This window comes from Dicentrarchus labrax, unplaced genomic scaffold, assembly GCF_905237075.1.
Source record: "Dicentrarchus labrax unplaced genomic scaffold, dlabrax2021, whole genome shotgun sequence".
NCBI classification, from domain to species: Eukaryota; Metazoa; Chordata; class Actinopteri; family Moronidae; genus Dicentrarchus; species Dicentrarchus labrax.
In genome coordinates, this window is record NW_026136709.1 from 3,787,269 (window position 1) to 3,803,793 (window position 16,525).

At 39.6% G+C, this 16,525-nt stretch overlaps 1 protein-coding gene across 1 annotated transcript in view; it reads right to left on the reverse strand.

Annotated features, from left to right (window-relative positions):
- The window catches only part of si:dkey-225n22.4 (collagen alpha-1(XXI) chain), a 77,021-nt gene that overhangs the window by 12,054 nt on the left and 48,442 nt on the right, over positions 1-16,525 (reverse strand). The window contains exons 23-29 of the mRNA XM_051410298.1: positions 14,624-14,677; positions 11,399-11,470; positions 10,903-10,938; positions 7,363-7,407; positions 2,380-2,412; positions 897-1,043; positions 571-625 (exon numbers count right to left, since the gene is read on the reverse strand). Coding sequence (XP_051266258.1) covers positions 571-625; positions 897-1,043; positions 2,380-2,412; positions 7,363-7,407; positions 10,903-10,938; positions 11,399-11,470; positions 14,624-14,677 — 442 coding nt within the window. The remainder of the gene's footprint in view (positions 1-570; positions 626-896; positions 1,044-2,379; positions 2,413-7,362; positions 7,408-10,902; positions 10,939-11,398; positions 11,471-14,623; positions 14,678-16,525) is intronic.

A 16,525-nucleotide genomic window follows, 5' to 3' on the forward strand; every position in this document is an offset into this window, starting at 1 on the left:
AATTATGTCATGCCCTCCCCATCCTAGGAAAAAAACCTCTCAGAATACTACTGAATGATGAGCATGCGAGGGGATTTAGAAGTGGATATACCCAGTGCTGACTGGATAATAAGTGGGTATACTCCATTTACCTGTGTATACCCTGTACTACACCACTGGCTAAATGTGTACATAAGCTGCTTGCTAACAGTTTAGATTTATTAGCTTTGTAAGGTGATGTCGGTGTTGTTTAGGCCTGTTAGCCAAATGGAAAGCACCCATAGTTTTGCTTGATTTGCTTTGGGATAAACACTATGGCATGCACCAGTTAATGGCTGCACTGGTTCTTTTACATTCACATTCTTAAATAAATGAAACTATCCATTATATGTTTAGATTTAACACTGTGCGACTCTTTTAATGAAGGAGGCAAGTTTTTTCACCAGATGCTCTAGTTCAACCCTAAACTGTGCACCTCTGCGTCTGAGAGAAGCTGTTAGCAGTATTTGGTGTGTATGGGGAGGAAGTTTCAGACTTTAGCTTTCTTACTCTGGTTCTCAGCAAAGTGACATAAAACAAACATATACTTACTACGCAGAACATCAGAGCAGAGCTTTAGAAGATGTTCATCTGAGGGAGGCTTGCCCTGCAACACACAATTACACGTAGATTCAGCTGAATCAACTGTGGGACTGGGAAAACCTGTGATTGAGTATGCCTACAGATTTACAGGATCTTCACAACGCTCCATCTCTGTCTTCAAATAGCCCACACACACTGACAGCTGTGCCCCCATTATTCCCACACATAACTCTCCCCAGCCCAGGCAGGAAATCACTGGCTGCTTCTCACAGCCAATTTGTTCTATTTTTTATTTAATCCACTCAGAGGAGATGTTCAGGATGAGGTTCACTCACAGGTTTCCCTGGATAACCGGGTTGGCCCGGTTGCCCCGGCAACCCATCCTGGCCAGGGAATCCCCTGGGTCCAACAGAACCCATGTGGCCCATGTCCCCTTTCTTTCCTTCAGTCCCCCTGGGGCCAACGTCACCTGTCACTCCTTTCTGAAGAAGCAGGAGGGAGGACAGAAAATCTCAGGTTACAAAAGGACAGAAGGTGAAACTGAGGCTCATTTTTCAGACATTGACAAAATGATTTGATCTCATAAGGCTCAACTGACCATTCGTTAATTCTGCTCCTAGTGCAGAAAATTGTGTGAAACTGTGTGTTTATTTTATTTTTTTTATCTCATATAAGTTAGCATCATCAGCACGTCCAGTTCACTGTCTGGAGCTAGGTTGTATTAGTTTGTGGGTTTACATTAACAGAAGCCTAGCATTTCCACTATATAGTATTTCCCCATTGTGTTGAATCCACTCTTGCATGCTGACAGTGTTTAGGCCAACATTAGCGGCTCTGTCCTGCTCTAGAACAAAACAACAGTCTAATATGATCAGGTGTGTAGCAGGAGGGGTAAACTCAGGTAAACTCGGTCCATCTACCTGAAATGAGAGTTTACTCAGGCCAAAAAAATCAGCAGTCTCCAGCTACAGGGGCATTTCCAGAGGGTGGGCCTGGGGTGGCACTGGCCTAATATCCCCCTTGCAGACATGCCAACTTTATGCCAATCTTCTGCAGTTGTGCACAAAAGCCATGCCGTTTTTGCATGTGGTATAAAAGTGTTATTTTTGTCTAGTATATTTGAATATTTCTGCTTACTGGGATCCATTAACAGTGTTGAAAGCTCATAAATTGGGAATAAGTGGAAAGCTGAGACACATTTCATGCCACCCCTGCATAAGTTACTTGTGCCACCCGAGTTAAAAAGGTCTGGAAACGCCCCTGACTATCTAGAAAATGAGAGGCTGCTTCTGTCTACCTCTGTCACAAACAAGCATGCATTGTTACAAAAAATTAAAAAAAAAATCCAGCAATAAATCTTGTTAAGCCTGTCAGGTGTAGCAACAGTAACTAAATCAAGTGGGATTAGCAAATAGTCAATTAGCTACACCAATTAAATCAGTACACAGCAGTCCAAAGTTTTTCACTGTTTTTGTTAGTGATCATGAAGCATGCTACTACAGCGTGTGCTTGATAAATGATAAATGATACCCCACAAAGGGTACAGCATTCACACTACTGAGGGAGGCTATATCTCCATAAATTGTGATTCTGTGGACAGTACAGTAAGTGTTTGATATTTCAGATGTGTGCGCCTTTAGAAAAGAGGGCTTTTGTGATGTATATTTTTGCCCAGGGGGGTAGATTTCCCCAGGCCCGGAGGTATTGGCTCTGTAAGTCTTCTATAGCAGCCGTGCAGGCTTGACAGGGCTTCTCACTGCGGTGCAGAATAAGACAGAATGGATTATATCTAATACGGCAAAGTCTAATTCGACAAACCTCTCCTTTCCTTCCCCTGGGTCCCACTTCGCCCTGGCGGAAGAAAGAAAAGAGAGCGGGAAGAGTAGGGAGGAAAAGAGGAGAGGGAGAAATAGAGAGAGACAGTTAGAAACTTCTGCTTACATATCAAAGGCTGAGTTAGTATGTCAGAGGAGCTGTGCTCACTGCTCTGCATTGCTGATGCAGAACCGCTGTCTTTTCTGTCAAAGCCGGTGGCTTACAAAACATTTTGGATTGGTTATTGTAAAGTATTCTCTAAAGGATTTTTTTTTTTTTTGCTACTTGTTGTAATGTGATAAAATATGCATCTGTGGTTTTGTCCTTAAAAACACCATTAACTGGTAACACCAATTTTGCAAGGCTTTCTTTGTAAAATTGCGTTCAAGGACATATTATATCTGAGGCTGGGGTTGTGTTCCATTTCCTTTACAGTGCTTCCTCTTTTACATCCGTTTGTTCTCCTTTCCTGGTAAGTGATTTCATCCATCCTAGAGACATTTCCTCCTCTGCTTCAAGGAAACGTTGTCCGAGGAAACGCAGAAACCTTTTGTGCCAGTCATACTGTTTTACATTCAAGCCGAGATACAAGAAACTCAAGGACTTCACTCTTTCAACTCTTCTGTGGTTGGCAGTCATGCCCTTCCTACACTGGATGCATTTCAGCTAGGTTTTTCAGTTGTCAAACTCACAGATCAGAGGACACTACAATTTTACACATTTTACACAAAATACACTCGTCAGCCCTGACCACATAACAGTCATCGCTCCACTCATGCTTACTCCCCCCATTAAGCTGCTTTCCCATGGTTTCAGGCAGACAGCAGACAGACAACACTTTGTAGACGGCGTGGGAAAAAACAAACAATCCGTCAGAATGGCAGGACGGCAAAATGAAACATGCATGACATTATGTTGCTATGGTGATGTCGTAAAGAGTGGAATAAAATATATAAAAATGATCTGGTTAAATTCCTCAAGTTAAAGATCCCCTCCAGACATGTATTAAAGGTCCGGTGTGTAGGACATCAAGTAGTGAAGATACAGATTTTGACTAACTGAACACCGATCGCGTCTGTATTTGACAGACTGGAAAGAGAACAGGCTGTGATGTGTGTAGGAGAAACTACGGTGGCTGTGAAAGGCTTAATCTACAGCAAGTGTTTGGTTTGTCCGTTCTGGGCTGCTGTAGAATCACAGGTTGAACAAGGCAGACTTCGCCAGAAGAGGACCCACTCTCTCTGTACATAACAAGGGCTCAGTGTATGTGCCCTGTTGGCTTCAAGTTTCTATATCACCTGTACAACTTACATATTGGACCAGGACTGACTTACAAACTATTTGTGATGTCACGATTCGATCTTGCAGGCCCCGCCCCTTACAATCAGATTTTCCGTGAGCACAGAGAAACTTTCCACTTTCAGCAGATGAATGTAAAAACATTATTCTAGTGTCAAACTCTGCACATACAGCATTCAAACAGCACACTGTAGGGACAAGAAGAAACACTGATTTTTGACTGGACTGGGACTTTAAACATTTTAACTGTGGATGCCAATGCTGTACCATTACCGTTGCCGGTATTCTCTGCCACCACCTGATTTCCTAATATGCCATATTCTATATCTATATCTATATCTATCTGTAAGTCAGCATGGATGATAAATTCTAGAGGTGCTCACAAACATGAAAAGTTTGAGTGTTACTGTAATATCTTCAGTTTCATTGAAACGGAGCAAACGCAATCTGCTGACGAGGACTGGGGGTCAAATCCAGCACAAGTGGGCCTTGAGCTAAAATTGTTCTGTCAACTAACAAAACATTTGCTTTCGAGAAATATGAGCCCTCAGATGCAGCTACCGGATCTGTTCTACGGTGTTGTTAGAATCTTTAATGATCCTAACACTGCTGGAAACTTACTGTAGTTTATAGGTCTTTGCATAGTTAGACGTGCACCAGAGTCCTGCTATTGCACTGTAATCTGAAGCCACATTACTCCCCAGTATGAGACAAGTGGCGATGAGGAGGGAAGCCAAGAAAAAAAGAACACACCCTCTCCTGAACTGCAGTGCAGAGGCATATTTATTTTACCCAGTAGGAATTAGGAAGTCTGTCTGAAGACAAAAATATGTCATATTCATTTCAGCAGTGGCACACTTGTGATTCACTGCTGATGCATTTAGCCTTGAGAGTGTGTCACGTACAGGCTGGGCTGCTCTCAACACTGTGGAATTACAGAGTGTGAACATTAAGCTGCATACTGAGGAATACAATCGTTTTATCTGTCTCAAGTGTCACAGACAAGACTACACAACTCTGTCTCCACATGATGCAATGTAGCTGCTGCTGAGCGCACGCGCACGCACACACACACACACACACACACACACACACGCTCTGTCTGGAATCATTGCCTAAACCTCATCTAGGGACGTGAGAATCGATGCCTCAGTAATCGATACTTAGCGATCAATTCTTAAATGCTACTCGTTTGGTTTTGTTCCTATTAAAAAGTATCAATTACGAAGCTTGGCTTGAAAGGTGGAAATTGCAGATCACACATCAATTCTATCATTATGTTTGTTCATTAGCAAATATTGATACGGATGATAATCTCAGCGTGGATAAACAAGTTAAATCAATTATGCAAATCTGCTTCCTCTCACCTTGTGAAACCTTATTTCACCTTGGTGCCAAGATCAAATCATTCCTCACTGCCAGCCGTTTGAAATTATTTTAGATTCCATCATTCTGCATTAGCAACTGATGCAAGCTGCAAGAGCTTCAAGGACAGAGAATATATAACGCCGACCCTTGCCTCTTTCTGTTGGATCCTGGAGTGGTTTATAATTAAGATTTTACTTATTTCTTCAGTGAGGCTGTACAGATCTTCTCATGACTCATATTAATAATTATTATTTATGAAGAACTTTCCACTTTCCAGATGTCACCTCTCTCAAGTTTCCCGCTCCTTCCACTCATCTGACACGGCCCCACACTTGTAGCACGTGTCATTCATTCCCCCGTTAAAGGAATACGTTTTTATGCTTTCTTGCTGAGCGTTCAGTGAGGAGATCGATACCACTCTTATGTCTGTACATTTTAAGCATTTTAAGCTACACCAAGCAGCCGGTTAGCTAAACGTAAATGTGGGGAAACTAGCTAGCCTCGCCATGTCCACAGATAACAGTCTCATCACCAGATGTACACATTGTTACATTAGTATCTTGTTTTTTTTTTTACAGAAAAACTAAAAACTAAGTTTAAAAACGACAAGCTGTGACACCAGGAAGTCACTGTGCCCGGCCCATAGTCACACATATAACCCTCTATAAAAACTCTACTTTTTATATAAAAATAAAACAGCGGGTGATAGAAGCTTTGGGATGTAGGGACACGTAACAGGGCTGGTTGTTGGACTCCTGTAGCCGGCGAGCTAATAGCTAATCCACTAGCCAGGCAGACACATGCTAGCCCTAGTCAGTCGGAGGACATTTTGGCACATCACAGCTGTGAATCATAAAATAAAAGAACAGAGCCATCATTCATTTTAGAAGTAACACCTGTGCTTTTCCTACTGTCAACCTGTCGGCTGTGAGAAGACCAATATCTTAGCAATAGCTCTCTGTGCTTGCTAGTTTGCTAACTATCAGTGAAAAGACCAGCCTGTAGGATTCAGTAACACCGATCAGCCCTAACATTACGACCCCCAGGTGGTCACAATCCTAGGGCTGATCGGTGTGGTTGTGTAGTTGCAGATTACAACCTCCTTATGAAGCTTGTAGGAGAGACTATGGTGGCTGCGGAAACACATGAAAGGCTTGAGCCGGTGTTTGGTTTGTCCATTCTGGGTTACTGTAGAAATATGGCAGTTAAACATGGCGGCTGATAATTATTTTCAGGGGATTATACAGTAATGAAATCATACCTATGAATATTGTATTCCACACAAGCTCAGTCGCTAATGGGAGTTTATACAAGAGATGTATTTTTACCTGCACGTCTAATAACTGTCTAACAAACATGCACTTTATACTCCAGCAAAGGAAACCCACTGATCATGGCAGTTCCTTTGAAATAAATAGATTTTGTTGTGAATTTGTCCGGTTGTAAATGCTAGTGTAGACCTTCTGCCTGTGTCTGACCTGCCATCCTGCCTTCACCTTGCCATATGTGGTTGGAGTGCCTAGAAGTGTCCAACTGTTAGTTTGATTTTTGGTTAAATAACTGTAATTCAGTGTCTGCACTGGGTGCTCTTCACTGTTGCCATGAATCTGAACCGTCACACTGTGATCCTCATATGGTTGTTCTGAGGTTGAGCCTAAACACCAAAGCGGGGCCAGAGACTCTGGAACGACTCTTCTAAACAGATTAGCTCATCTAACTCAGTTACCTCATCCTGTGTCCCTGCTGAAAGTTTACTTTTTCAGACCACATTTTATTTGATTTTATGATTTTATATTACCGTCTGGAGCTTCCATGCTGTTTTATTCTCTCATTTTTATTTTGTCTCCTCTCATTTAGTCTGTTTTTGCTTTTATTTCATCCTCCTCCGTACTGCTGTTTGCTTGTACTGTTTCCTGTTTTGTCTTTTATTTCATTTTTATGTGTTTTTATATGCTGTCTGATTTTAATCTTGTGAAGCACCTTGTAAAGTGTACTTTCAGGAAGGAGTTTGTTATTTTCATATTTATTTTGTGATAATGTTTTTACGGTGACTTGTATCAGTCAATTAATGACATTAACTACAGACAGACATCACAAGAAATTTAAACTCAAGTTCTAACCCCAAATTAGCTCCTTGTAAGTGAGAACTGGCCAACATATTCTTCCTCATCCTCATGCCCTTGCAGGAACATTTTGTCCCCGTACCTTCACACACATACACAGACAAACACACACATTTGAAAGCCAGTCTCCCTGTTCAACCTGTAGAAAGATAAGCTTCACTGCCACCAAGTGGAAGCAGAATGACTCTACACTCACAGGTACACCGGGAGTCCCTGGATCTCCATCTCTGCCTCGCTCCCCCTGCAAAGAGATACATCATGATTAACTGAAGGTTTTCTGTGAGTTTGTTTACATACGTGCTGGTACAGCTTCATGTGGTGTGTGTGTGTGAGTGAGTGCAAGGGTGAGATTGAATGTGTACAACAACAGTGTGCGTCGATTTAGGTGTGTATGTATTACTGTGTGCTGGTCCATGTCTTCATTCTGTGTGTGTGTGTCTCTGTGTGAGTGGAGAAAAGGTCATGATTACCACTAGCAGCCAATAAGAGAAACCCGGGGAGAGAGGGGATAGGAATTGGCTAGTGGTGACCTTTAACAAACCTGACTTTTTATCTCGTGTGTGGCTTTCCAACTGCATCCTGCAGCACTGTAACACACTGCTCTCCTCTCTCTGCTCCTCTGGGCTCTCACACTGTTTTTCCATTAGTGCATGTAAAGGGAAGCAACTGAATCAGAGCATCCATCGCATGCTTTGATTGTTCAATTTGTGGCTAATGCTGTGTTCACAATGGTAGAAGTACAACAGGGTGGCATGTTGTTGCTACAGTCTTGAGGTGCTCATGTGTTCATGCTGGGATAAAAAAAGCCAGGATGGATAGATATTTAACAAAAAACATGAATAAAATACAGCACATACTGCACAGTTTAGACGTGACTGCACTGAGAGTGAATAAAGTGATTACATTAGTTTGAATTGGCTGAAGTAGAAGATATCTGAGCCTACTTAAACATCCCACATATCCTAATTAACACTAAGAAGCTGATGTAAATCAGTGCAACGTAACCCCATAAAATATGCCAACCAAAGAAAAAGTAATATATCTGAATCACTAATCATGGTAAATGATAATCAGGTTCAAATATGCTACATTGGTTTGCACTGCTCAACCTTTAGGCATGTTTCATTTTTTTATGCTTGTATTTCTGGAAATGTTGAGATTGTAATGAGGTGAGGAGGACTTTACATTATTACATAATTTCAAATTACACATTTTTAACAATCTGATATTCTTTACAGTCAGTTTCTGCAGTCTTCAGATGTGACTATTTGAAGCCATTCAGACCATTGTTTAGAGAAGTGGATATTGCATCAGAGATGATTTTTCCTGATATTTGTAGGACCTTTTTATACAGTTCTTTGTCTGTATTATGTGGTTCTTTTTCATTTTTAACAATTACACACTATTATTAGTCTTCTTTTCTGACACATTCAGTGTTTTCTTCTCCTTGACACTTGGCCATTGTTCTCTTAGCTCTTGTCTCGTTGTATTAACTGCATACTTTTGTAATGCAGGATGAAGATGTTTAGTGAACAAAATAATTTTTCTTATATCCTAAAAATCAAGAAGGCGTTGTGACCCCCCATTAAGCCCCCCAGGTTGAGAACCACTGGCTTAGGGAGATGATTTTATTTATTTTTTTACGTCTTGTCAATTCTTTCTCAGTTTAAGGAATTAATAACATCAGCATTTCCAGTATTCCTGGATCGCTTCCCCTCATCAGAATGATGGACTATACAAATAATAACAAATGTACAAGACAGGTGTCATAATAGGCCTACTTTCAAATCCATAAGATTAATATGCATTTTCAAAAACATTTCAATGTTATATTATATTAAACTATATTCATGAATGAAATTTTAGGTCACTCAATCAGTACGTCCTTCAGTGTTATAAAAAGGTAAGCTGCTGAGTCCGTGTTTTGTTCGTATCTCATGACGACACACAGACGTACATTCATGTGGACAAGGACATGGAAAATGCAGTATACATTCCCACCAACAGTTCAAGATGCAATGTTCATTTATTCTACAACACAGTGTTGTATAACAAAAAGCAAGCTGTAGTCCCTTTATGCTACTCACAAAACAAAAATTATATAAAAGGTTGAACAGATTAATCGTTACAGAGTCCTCGTCCTGGTGTGCACACATCCCATGATGCCAGTCTGTGATGTTTCCAGTCAGGATGCCTTCTATCGCTTCTCTGTAAAAAGTTAACAGGAACTTGGCACAGTAATTTTACTTTCTCAAGTTCCCTTTACAAATACAGTCTGTGCTTTCTAAACCAGAGTGGGGATGTGTGAAGTCCATGACAGGTTCTTTGTGATGCTGATTCCCACCTGTTCCACTCAAGTTTTTTCCTAAAATCAACAATCAGCGCCTCGGTTTTGCTGACATTGAACAGAAGGTTATATATGCTATGCAAGCAATGAGCCTGTAAAAGGCTGGGTTAAAGAAGACTGCTAACTGATGTAAACAATTCTGGTTCCAAATATCCGCAAAAAATGTCTTTGCAAATGATTTATGGTGAAGGAGAGACATTTAACACATTTGTTAGGCCTCTAAGACACACACAGTGTATCCTGGTGAGAAATACTGAATGTAAAAATAAATGTGTTTCTTTACGCCTCTAAAGCACCTATTTAAAAGATTATATGTAAAGTATTTCATCAGAGCCACTGTACGTATATATATGTATATTGAGTGATACTGTGTTACTGGTTGATGTACAGTATAGGACTGTTTTTTTTTTTTTGGTTTTTTTCTAAATAAATTTAGCCTACATCTCAAAATTTAATTAAGTTCTGTCAAGAAACCAAATAGAATTGTTTTTTAAGATATAGACAAGATAAGGGCACGTTGAAGACCTGGACACAAGCTATTCAGCACTTTCCCTCTCTGCCTTATCTCTGCATTCAGAACGTACGCAGTTAAAACCACCAACGAGCTAATAGACAAATGGCCAAGAGTCAGGGACAATAAAACAGTAATTCTGTCAAAAAAGAAACCTATTATGTATAATTGTTAAAAAAAAAAAAAGAAAATACATTATACAGACAAAGAATTGTATTAAAAGCTCCTAAAAATATCAGGAAAACTCATAACTGATCCAAATCCCTCATTTTACACAAACGTAGTGCAGTTATTGTGTCCACTGTTTGGGTTCATTGTATAGTTTATCAGTTGTTCTATACTGTCATTGTTATGCATTGAATATAATATCAAATATCCATAAAATGAATCCCCTTTTTAAGGAAAAAGGTTGGGAACCACTGTTATATAGCACTGGACAAGCACTGAAAAAGGTTTTCAATACTGGTGGCTCATTCCAGCTTCAGCTGATTTTGCCTGTTTACTCCCTGTGCTCTCATCAGCTCGTCAATCTAGTTTACCAACACTGATAAGATCATTAGTACTTATATTAATTTCAGTTAATTCATTCTCAATTAAGTTTTATATTTTAATACAGGAACTGTGTGCAGGGGGCTTTTCCAGACTTGTTTGACGGTGGTGGCACAAGTGGGGCTCTGACTAATGTGTTAGGTTATCTAGTTTCATGTGACACCAGTATCTTCACTTTAACTTTAAAACAGAGCTACGGCCTCTGAAAGACAGTCTGGAGTGGCAGACATAAGGATAATGGGGTTGCACTTGGGTTGGCCCCCTTCTGGACACACCCCATATTAAATCAAACATATATTCTTATGGCTGTAGAAGAGAAAGTACAATACCTGGGTTCCTTTAGAGCCCGCCTCTCCTCTCTCCCCCTAAAAATACAACACCAAACATTAGCACGTGTCCAACAGTAGTTTCAGGTTGTTGTTTTACACTGACAATGTGACATCTAAATAACAAAATGCTGTTTGAGGCATTATGACAGCTGACAGCAAACTGTACAGAAAACAAAGCACAATTTGTTAACCACACTGATCTGGATTAGGATTGCTTGTACTGCGCGCATGAAGGACGACCTTCAGCACCATTAAAATGAATCATGTCATCTAAGCAAAAAAATGAATAATACATTAACAAGCATGTATTATGTTATGCTTAACATTTCGACAGCACAACATGTAAATGTACAGAGTCCTGACAGCCAGAGCTATAAATCATTCATGAAGTGTCGCCTCTGTTGACAATTGCAGACTTCATTAAGTCCAAATGAAACCACGCAGATCATTTTGTTTTATTTTGATTGTGTATGCCAGTGTATGAATCCATTCCCACCTTGTGACCTTTGAACCCCGGCATGCCCATGCCACCTGGCAGCCCTGGAAAACCTGGTTCTCCTGTTGAGCCCTGAAAAGATAAAAGATAATGGATATTTGGACATTAAAGCTGCTGTGGGTAATTTTTATACAAATATTTTTTGTCATATTTGCTGAAACTTTCACTATATCCTGACAGTAGTACATGAGACAGATAATCTGTGAAAAAACCAGGTTCCTCTGACTCCTCCTAGTGCTCCTAATGGCATTTGCAAGAATCCACCGGGCCTGAACGAAAACAACCAATCAGAAATAGTAAAGATGATTATTGATTATTGAGTCTCATTCCCAGGTTCCCAAAGCGTCTGTATTTGATGCCCATAGCAATCAGCTATCTTTAAGCCTGCAATCCAAAGTGTCTTTATGTCTTTCTCGGCTCAGATTGGTTCTTTTCGTCCAGGCCCGGTGGATTCTTGCAAATAGATGGCGATGGCATTTAAGAAAAGAAAATGTTCAGAAACAGTTGTAACCATCATGTCTTTGAAATCCAACAAGGGACCATCTTTATCTAGCAGATAAAAGAAAAGTACTAAAGATTCCTTAAAATATCAAACATGAACAGTTTCCAGATGTGTGTGTGTGTTTGTGTATGTCTATTCTATCCCGTGTGACAACTTCCCAGGCTGCTGCAGCGAAAAAGAACTGTTCTCAGCCAGTAATTAAGGCTGGTTTAATACAGGTTAGAAAGATGTTTGAGTGAAAACTTTTCAAGCTCTCTTTTACTCATGAAATCATCATTTCCAAAAAGCTAAAGTAATTCTTGCTTTGAAGGATGGCACCTACACAATAAGCAAGGTTACCTGTAATTAAGTAGCACAACGGAGACAACTCGGATTCTCTTTTTAAAACCACAATGGTTGACATTTATGGGCGTAATTGCTCAGAAACATGTCACTTAACAAACAAGTGGCATAGAAAGTGTGGTTGTCATTCATCAGCAGGATCCAAACTGCGGGCTGGAGAAATAAGAAGTGGCTGGCAGGATGAGAGGAAGCAGACAGAGAATGAGGTTTAGAGAAGAGAAAAAGCAAAAGCTGTCACCCTGACCGCACCCTGATCCCTCCGGAGGGAATTAGTAATGCCCTCGCTAATCCGACAGCCATGTTGAATTTTCAAACACTCTCTTATACGTAGCTGAGTATAGGCCAGGGTTGCTCAAACTTTGTCCCTTGGAGGGCCAATACTAAAATGTAATCCTGGGACAGGGGGCCAAAAGCAAACATCTATAGTGTTGTACTGTTAAAGCTGCAGTAGGGAACTTTAGAAAAAAGAACGTAAGTCATATTTGTTGAAACTTTCACAATATCCTGACAGTAGTGCATGAGACAGATAATCTGTGAAAAAATCAGGTTCCTCTGGCTCCTACCGGGTCCGGACCAAAAGGTTTTTTTTCTAAAAGTTATCTACTGCAGCTTTAAGATGCAAATGGTACTAGGATCAGTAAGTTCACTTAGTTGACTAATTTCCTGTATAAAGTGTCACATTGCCCTTCGTGCTCTGATTATAAAATATAATTCATAAACAGGGATCCTAACTTAAAATAAATAAAACTGCATAAATAACTTCATATGACATCTGGGGAATAAAGGTGCAAACAGTCTACATCAGGGATCTCAAACTGCTGGCCTAGGGCCCATTTCTGGCCTCATGTCAAAACATCAAAAATCTATTATAATCAATTGTATTATTTAGTTTTTTTTTCTAGTTGTTTCATATCAGTTTAAACTACTACCCCTTAATATACAATTCAAATAACAACACAATTCTATTTTTATTTATTTTTTAATGTTTAATAATTTGGTGCAAAAAAATGGCAAGGGTCAGTAGTTGATAAGAACAAACCAGGTGTCGCGCCTTCATTTGTATTTTGGCTGTGAACAACAAAGATGATAGAAAATGATAGAAAAATTTATCGAAGCTGCTTTTGATACATTTGTTGTTAAGTATGATGGTAATAATTGAAATATGTTCAGAATATTGTGCTTTCTTGTAATACTAGGAGTGGCTCTACTATGAGATGACAATACCAGCAGTGGTAGCCAATTTGAGTTTAAGACCACTAGTCTACATGGTTTTGGCAAGAGAAGACGGCAGGCGATTAGACGAGCTTAGCATAAAGACCAGAAACACTGGCCAACAGTTAGCCTGGCTCTGTTCTATAAAGCTCATGGTGGAAATATTTATAAAATCTTGTCATCACAGTGAGGTTGCCAGGTTTGAAACCATGGTGTGTGTACACCAACTGTGCTCAACGACTGTATCTGGCAACCCACACTAAAGCAGGAGAAGCTGCACCCAAGTACTGGCTGCACGGATACACTATTGTTCCATAAACAGATACAGCACTTAACTAAAACAAATTAAATACTTGGGCTGGGTGAAATGGCTGTAACATTTATCACAATAAAATGTTTTATTGATTTTTCATTAAAATTTCTGTCGATAATGATACTTATTGATCATTTTTAATGACCTATTTTTAATAAAGACCAGGTGAAAATAACAACCACATTATGTATGAAGGCACACAGGTAATAATTGAATGTTAATGTTTTGTCAGACTGTATTGTTGCTGGAGAGTACCTCTCCATCGTGGACTGCCTGTGGATCATTTCTTGAGATTTCCCAGATGTAGGTCATGATTGACGACATGCTGGTACTCCAAAGAATGATTCCCTAATAGCACGCTCCGTTATTGAGGAATATGACAGCCGGGTCATGACCAAGGGTGTATTCCTTATGTAATTTCATAGCGGTTTGGATTTAATTCCCTATCAATATTCTATTTATTAATTTTCTTATTGCTATTAATGAAGCATCTATTGCCGGTACATATTGCTATTGTTTTATTACCCAGGCCTGTGAGATATGTGCTAATAAGTAAGCTTAGGGGGTGCTGATATATGTATTCTTTCCCTTTAGACAGAATCACCTAGCTTCCTGTTTATAAGCTAGGGGAAATACTGTTTGTCCACACTCTAACTCTGAAAACTGACTCTTTGGTCAAGAAAAAATCACCTGGCAAAACTAGGTCTGAAATAAATGCCTGTAATTATTATTTAAGATTACATAAAATAGCCATTATGGAAAAGAGGGAAAAGGAAAGGAAGATGCTGGAAAGCAGTAAAGAGAGAGGTTCAATTAAAACAATGTGATCTGGTCAATAATCTGAAGCTCCACTCACCTTCTGGCCTGGTGGACCAAAAGGACCTGCGACCCCTGGATCTCCACACTTCCCCTAAAAGAAACACACACACACACACACACACACACACACACACACACACACACACACACACACACACACACCGCATTTGTCTCACAAAATTGACTAAACACCCATTTCTGAGTCTACCTTTAATACGAATCTCTATTCCAACCATCACAAAGAGCAGCACACAGGTCAGTGGGGGCATATCGGAGTGTAGCTGCTATTTGCATTCATATAGGCGCAGCACAGCATGCACACAGAGGATGGCTGAAGTGGAATATAAATCACAGTATGAGGTGATTAATCATTATCCTCTCGGCCAGTCCCATTATTGGCCTCTTCCCCGTTAAACAGCTGCACCAAGCACACAAGGTATGACTGGTGCATCATGAAAAAGGCTCAAAAAATGTAGACAGGAGACAGCTTATGAAAGTATTCTGCTGTGTCCATTCGGAGAGGGAGGCTGAGGGGCAGCATGCAAATGTATGTCAGCCAAAAGCGGAATTTACATTGGTGGATAATGTGCCATGTTTTCTTAACATAATGCACGTTTTTATTTTGCAACTAAATTATGCACACGATTGTTGGGATGTCAAGTTAGTGAATCTGTAGTATGCTACAATTAAATTAGTACAATAAAAGGGATTAATGTGGTTTTATAGTGGTGGAAAGAGAACTCTTTGCTGAAGTAAAATTAGCAATACCACAGCATAAAAATACTGTTAGAAGTAAAAATCCTGCCTTTTTTATGTACGTTTAAGTACACAAGCATTATCAGCTTAATGTACTTAAAGTGTTTACCCTGCATGTAAAGCAAGAAAGGTGGCCCTCTAAGGAGCATTATATTGAAATATTGATACTGTTGGACTATTATTACTGGCATTACTTATAAGCAGTTGCAGGGGTCTTAATACAAATGTTTTCTTCCACTACAGCAAATTATTAATTATTAATTATTACCTGTCAAAACTGCTGACATACGATAAGAACAATTTACAGAATCAAAGTATTTAATAATAGAATTGATTTACTGTGGATCATCTAATCTAATTGACGCTGACACTACTAGCCCACTTGTTTTTTATGTGACTGACATCAAATCTCGCCACTTTGGGGGATCATTAAGATTTGTTGTATACTTGGGCATACGATGATTTATAAACTTAAATAAGAACATACACAGAAAAATCTAAAGCATTATCGCACAGTGGCACTTATATAAGACATGATATTAGTTCAACTAAGTCAATAGAACAAACTTTATATCATCAATACTTAAAATACTGCAGTTATTACTTCAACTAATGGTTTTTGAGTTGGGTTTAATTAAACATTAAAACATTTTTGGAGGATTAAGTTAAATTAACTTACCTTATTTAATTAGGATATGTTTTACAGTGCAGACAGACACAGTTCTCAGTACACTCAGGGGTTTGTCCCGCTACAGCCTCACTTGGTCTGTTATGACTGGTAGCTTATGGTGGCTAATGATAGCTAGTTAGTAAATGAGCTTACTGACAATGTGCTACAGTTACATAATGTTGTTTCATGTCACAAATAATCATTGTCATAATCATCAGTGGTTTTATGGCAGAAATAAAAGAGCTAAACACAGAGTGACATTTGCGTATGTTGTTGCTCTCTGGCGTTTGTTGATGCCCAGGAAGACGCAAACTTGTATCCAACCAGTGTGATGTGTGCAGAGCTGCAGCTTGGTTTGTGTAGTTGTTTTTGCAGCAGCCTGATGTTGGTTATGCATGACTTAATCCAGGTAACCACGGTGGATCACTGTGTGTGATAGTGCTGTTCTTTTCATACGTTGTGTGTTCCGTCTTCAATTATCAGCTACAGATAGAACACACAGCCTTCAGACTT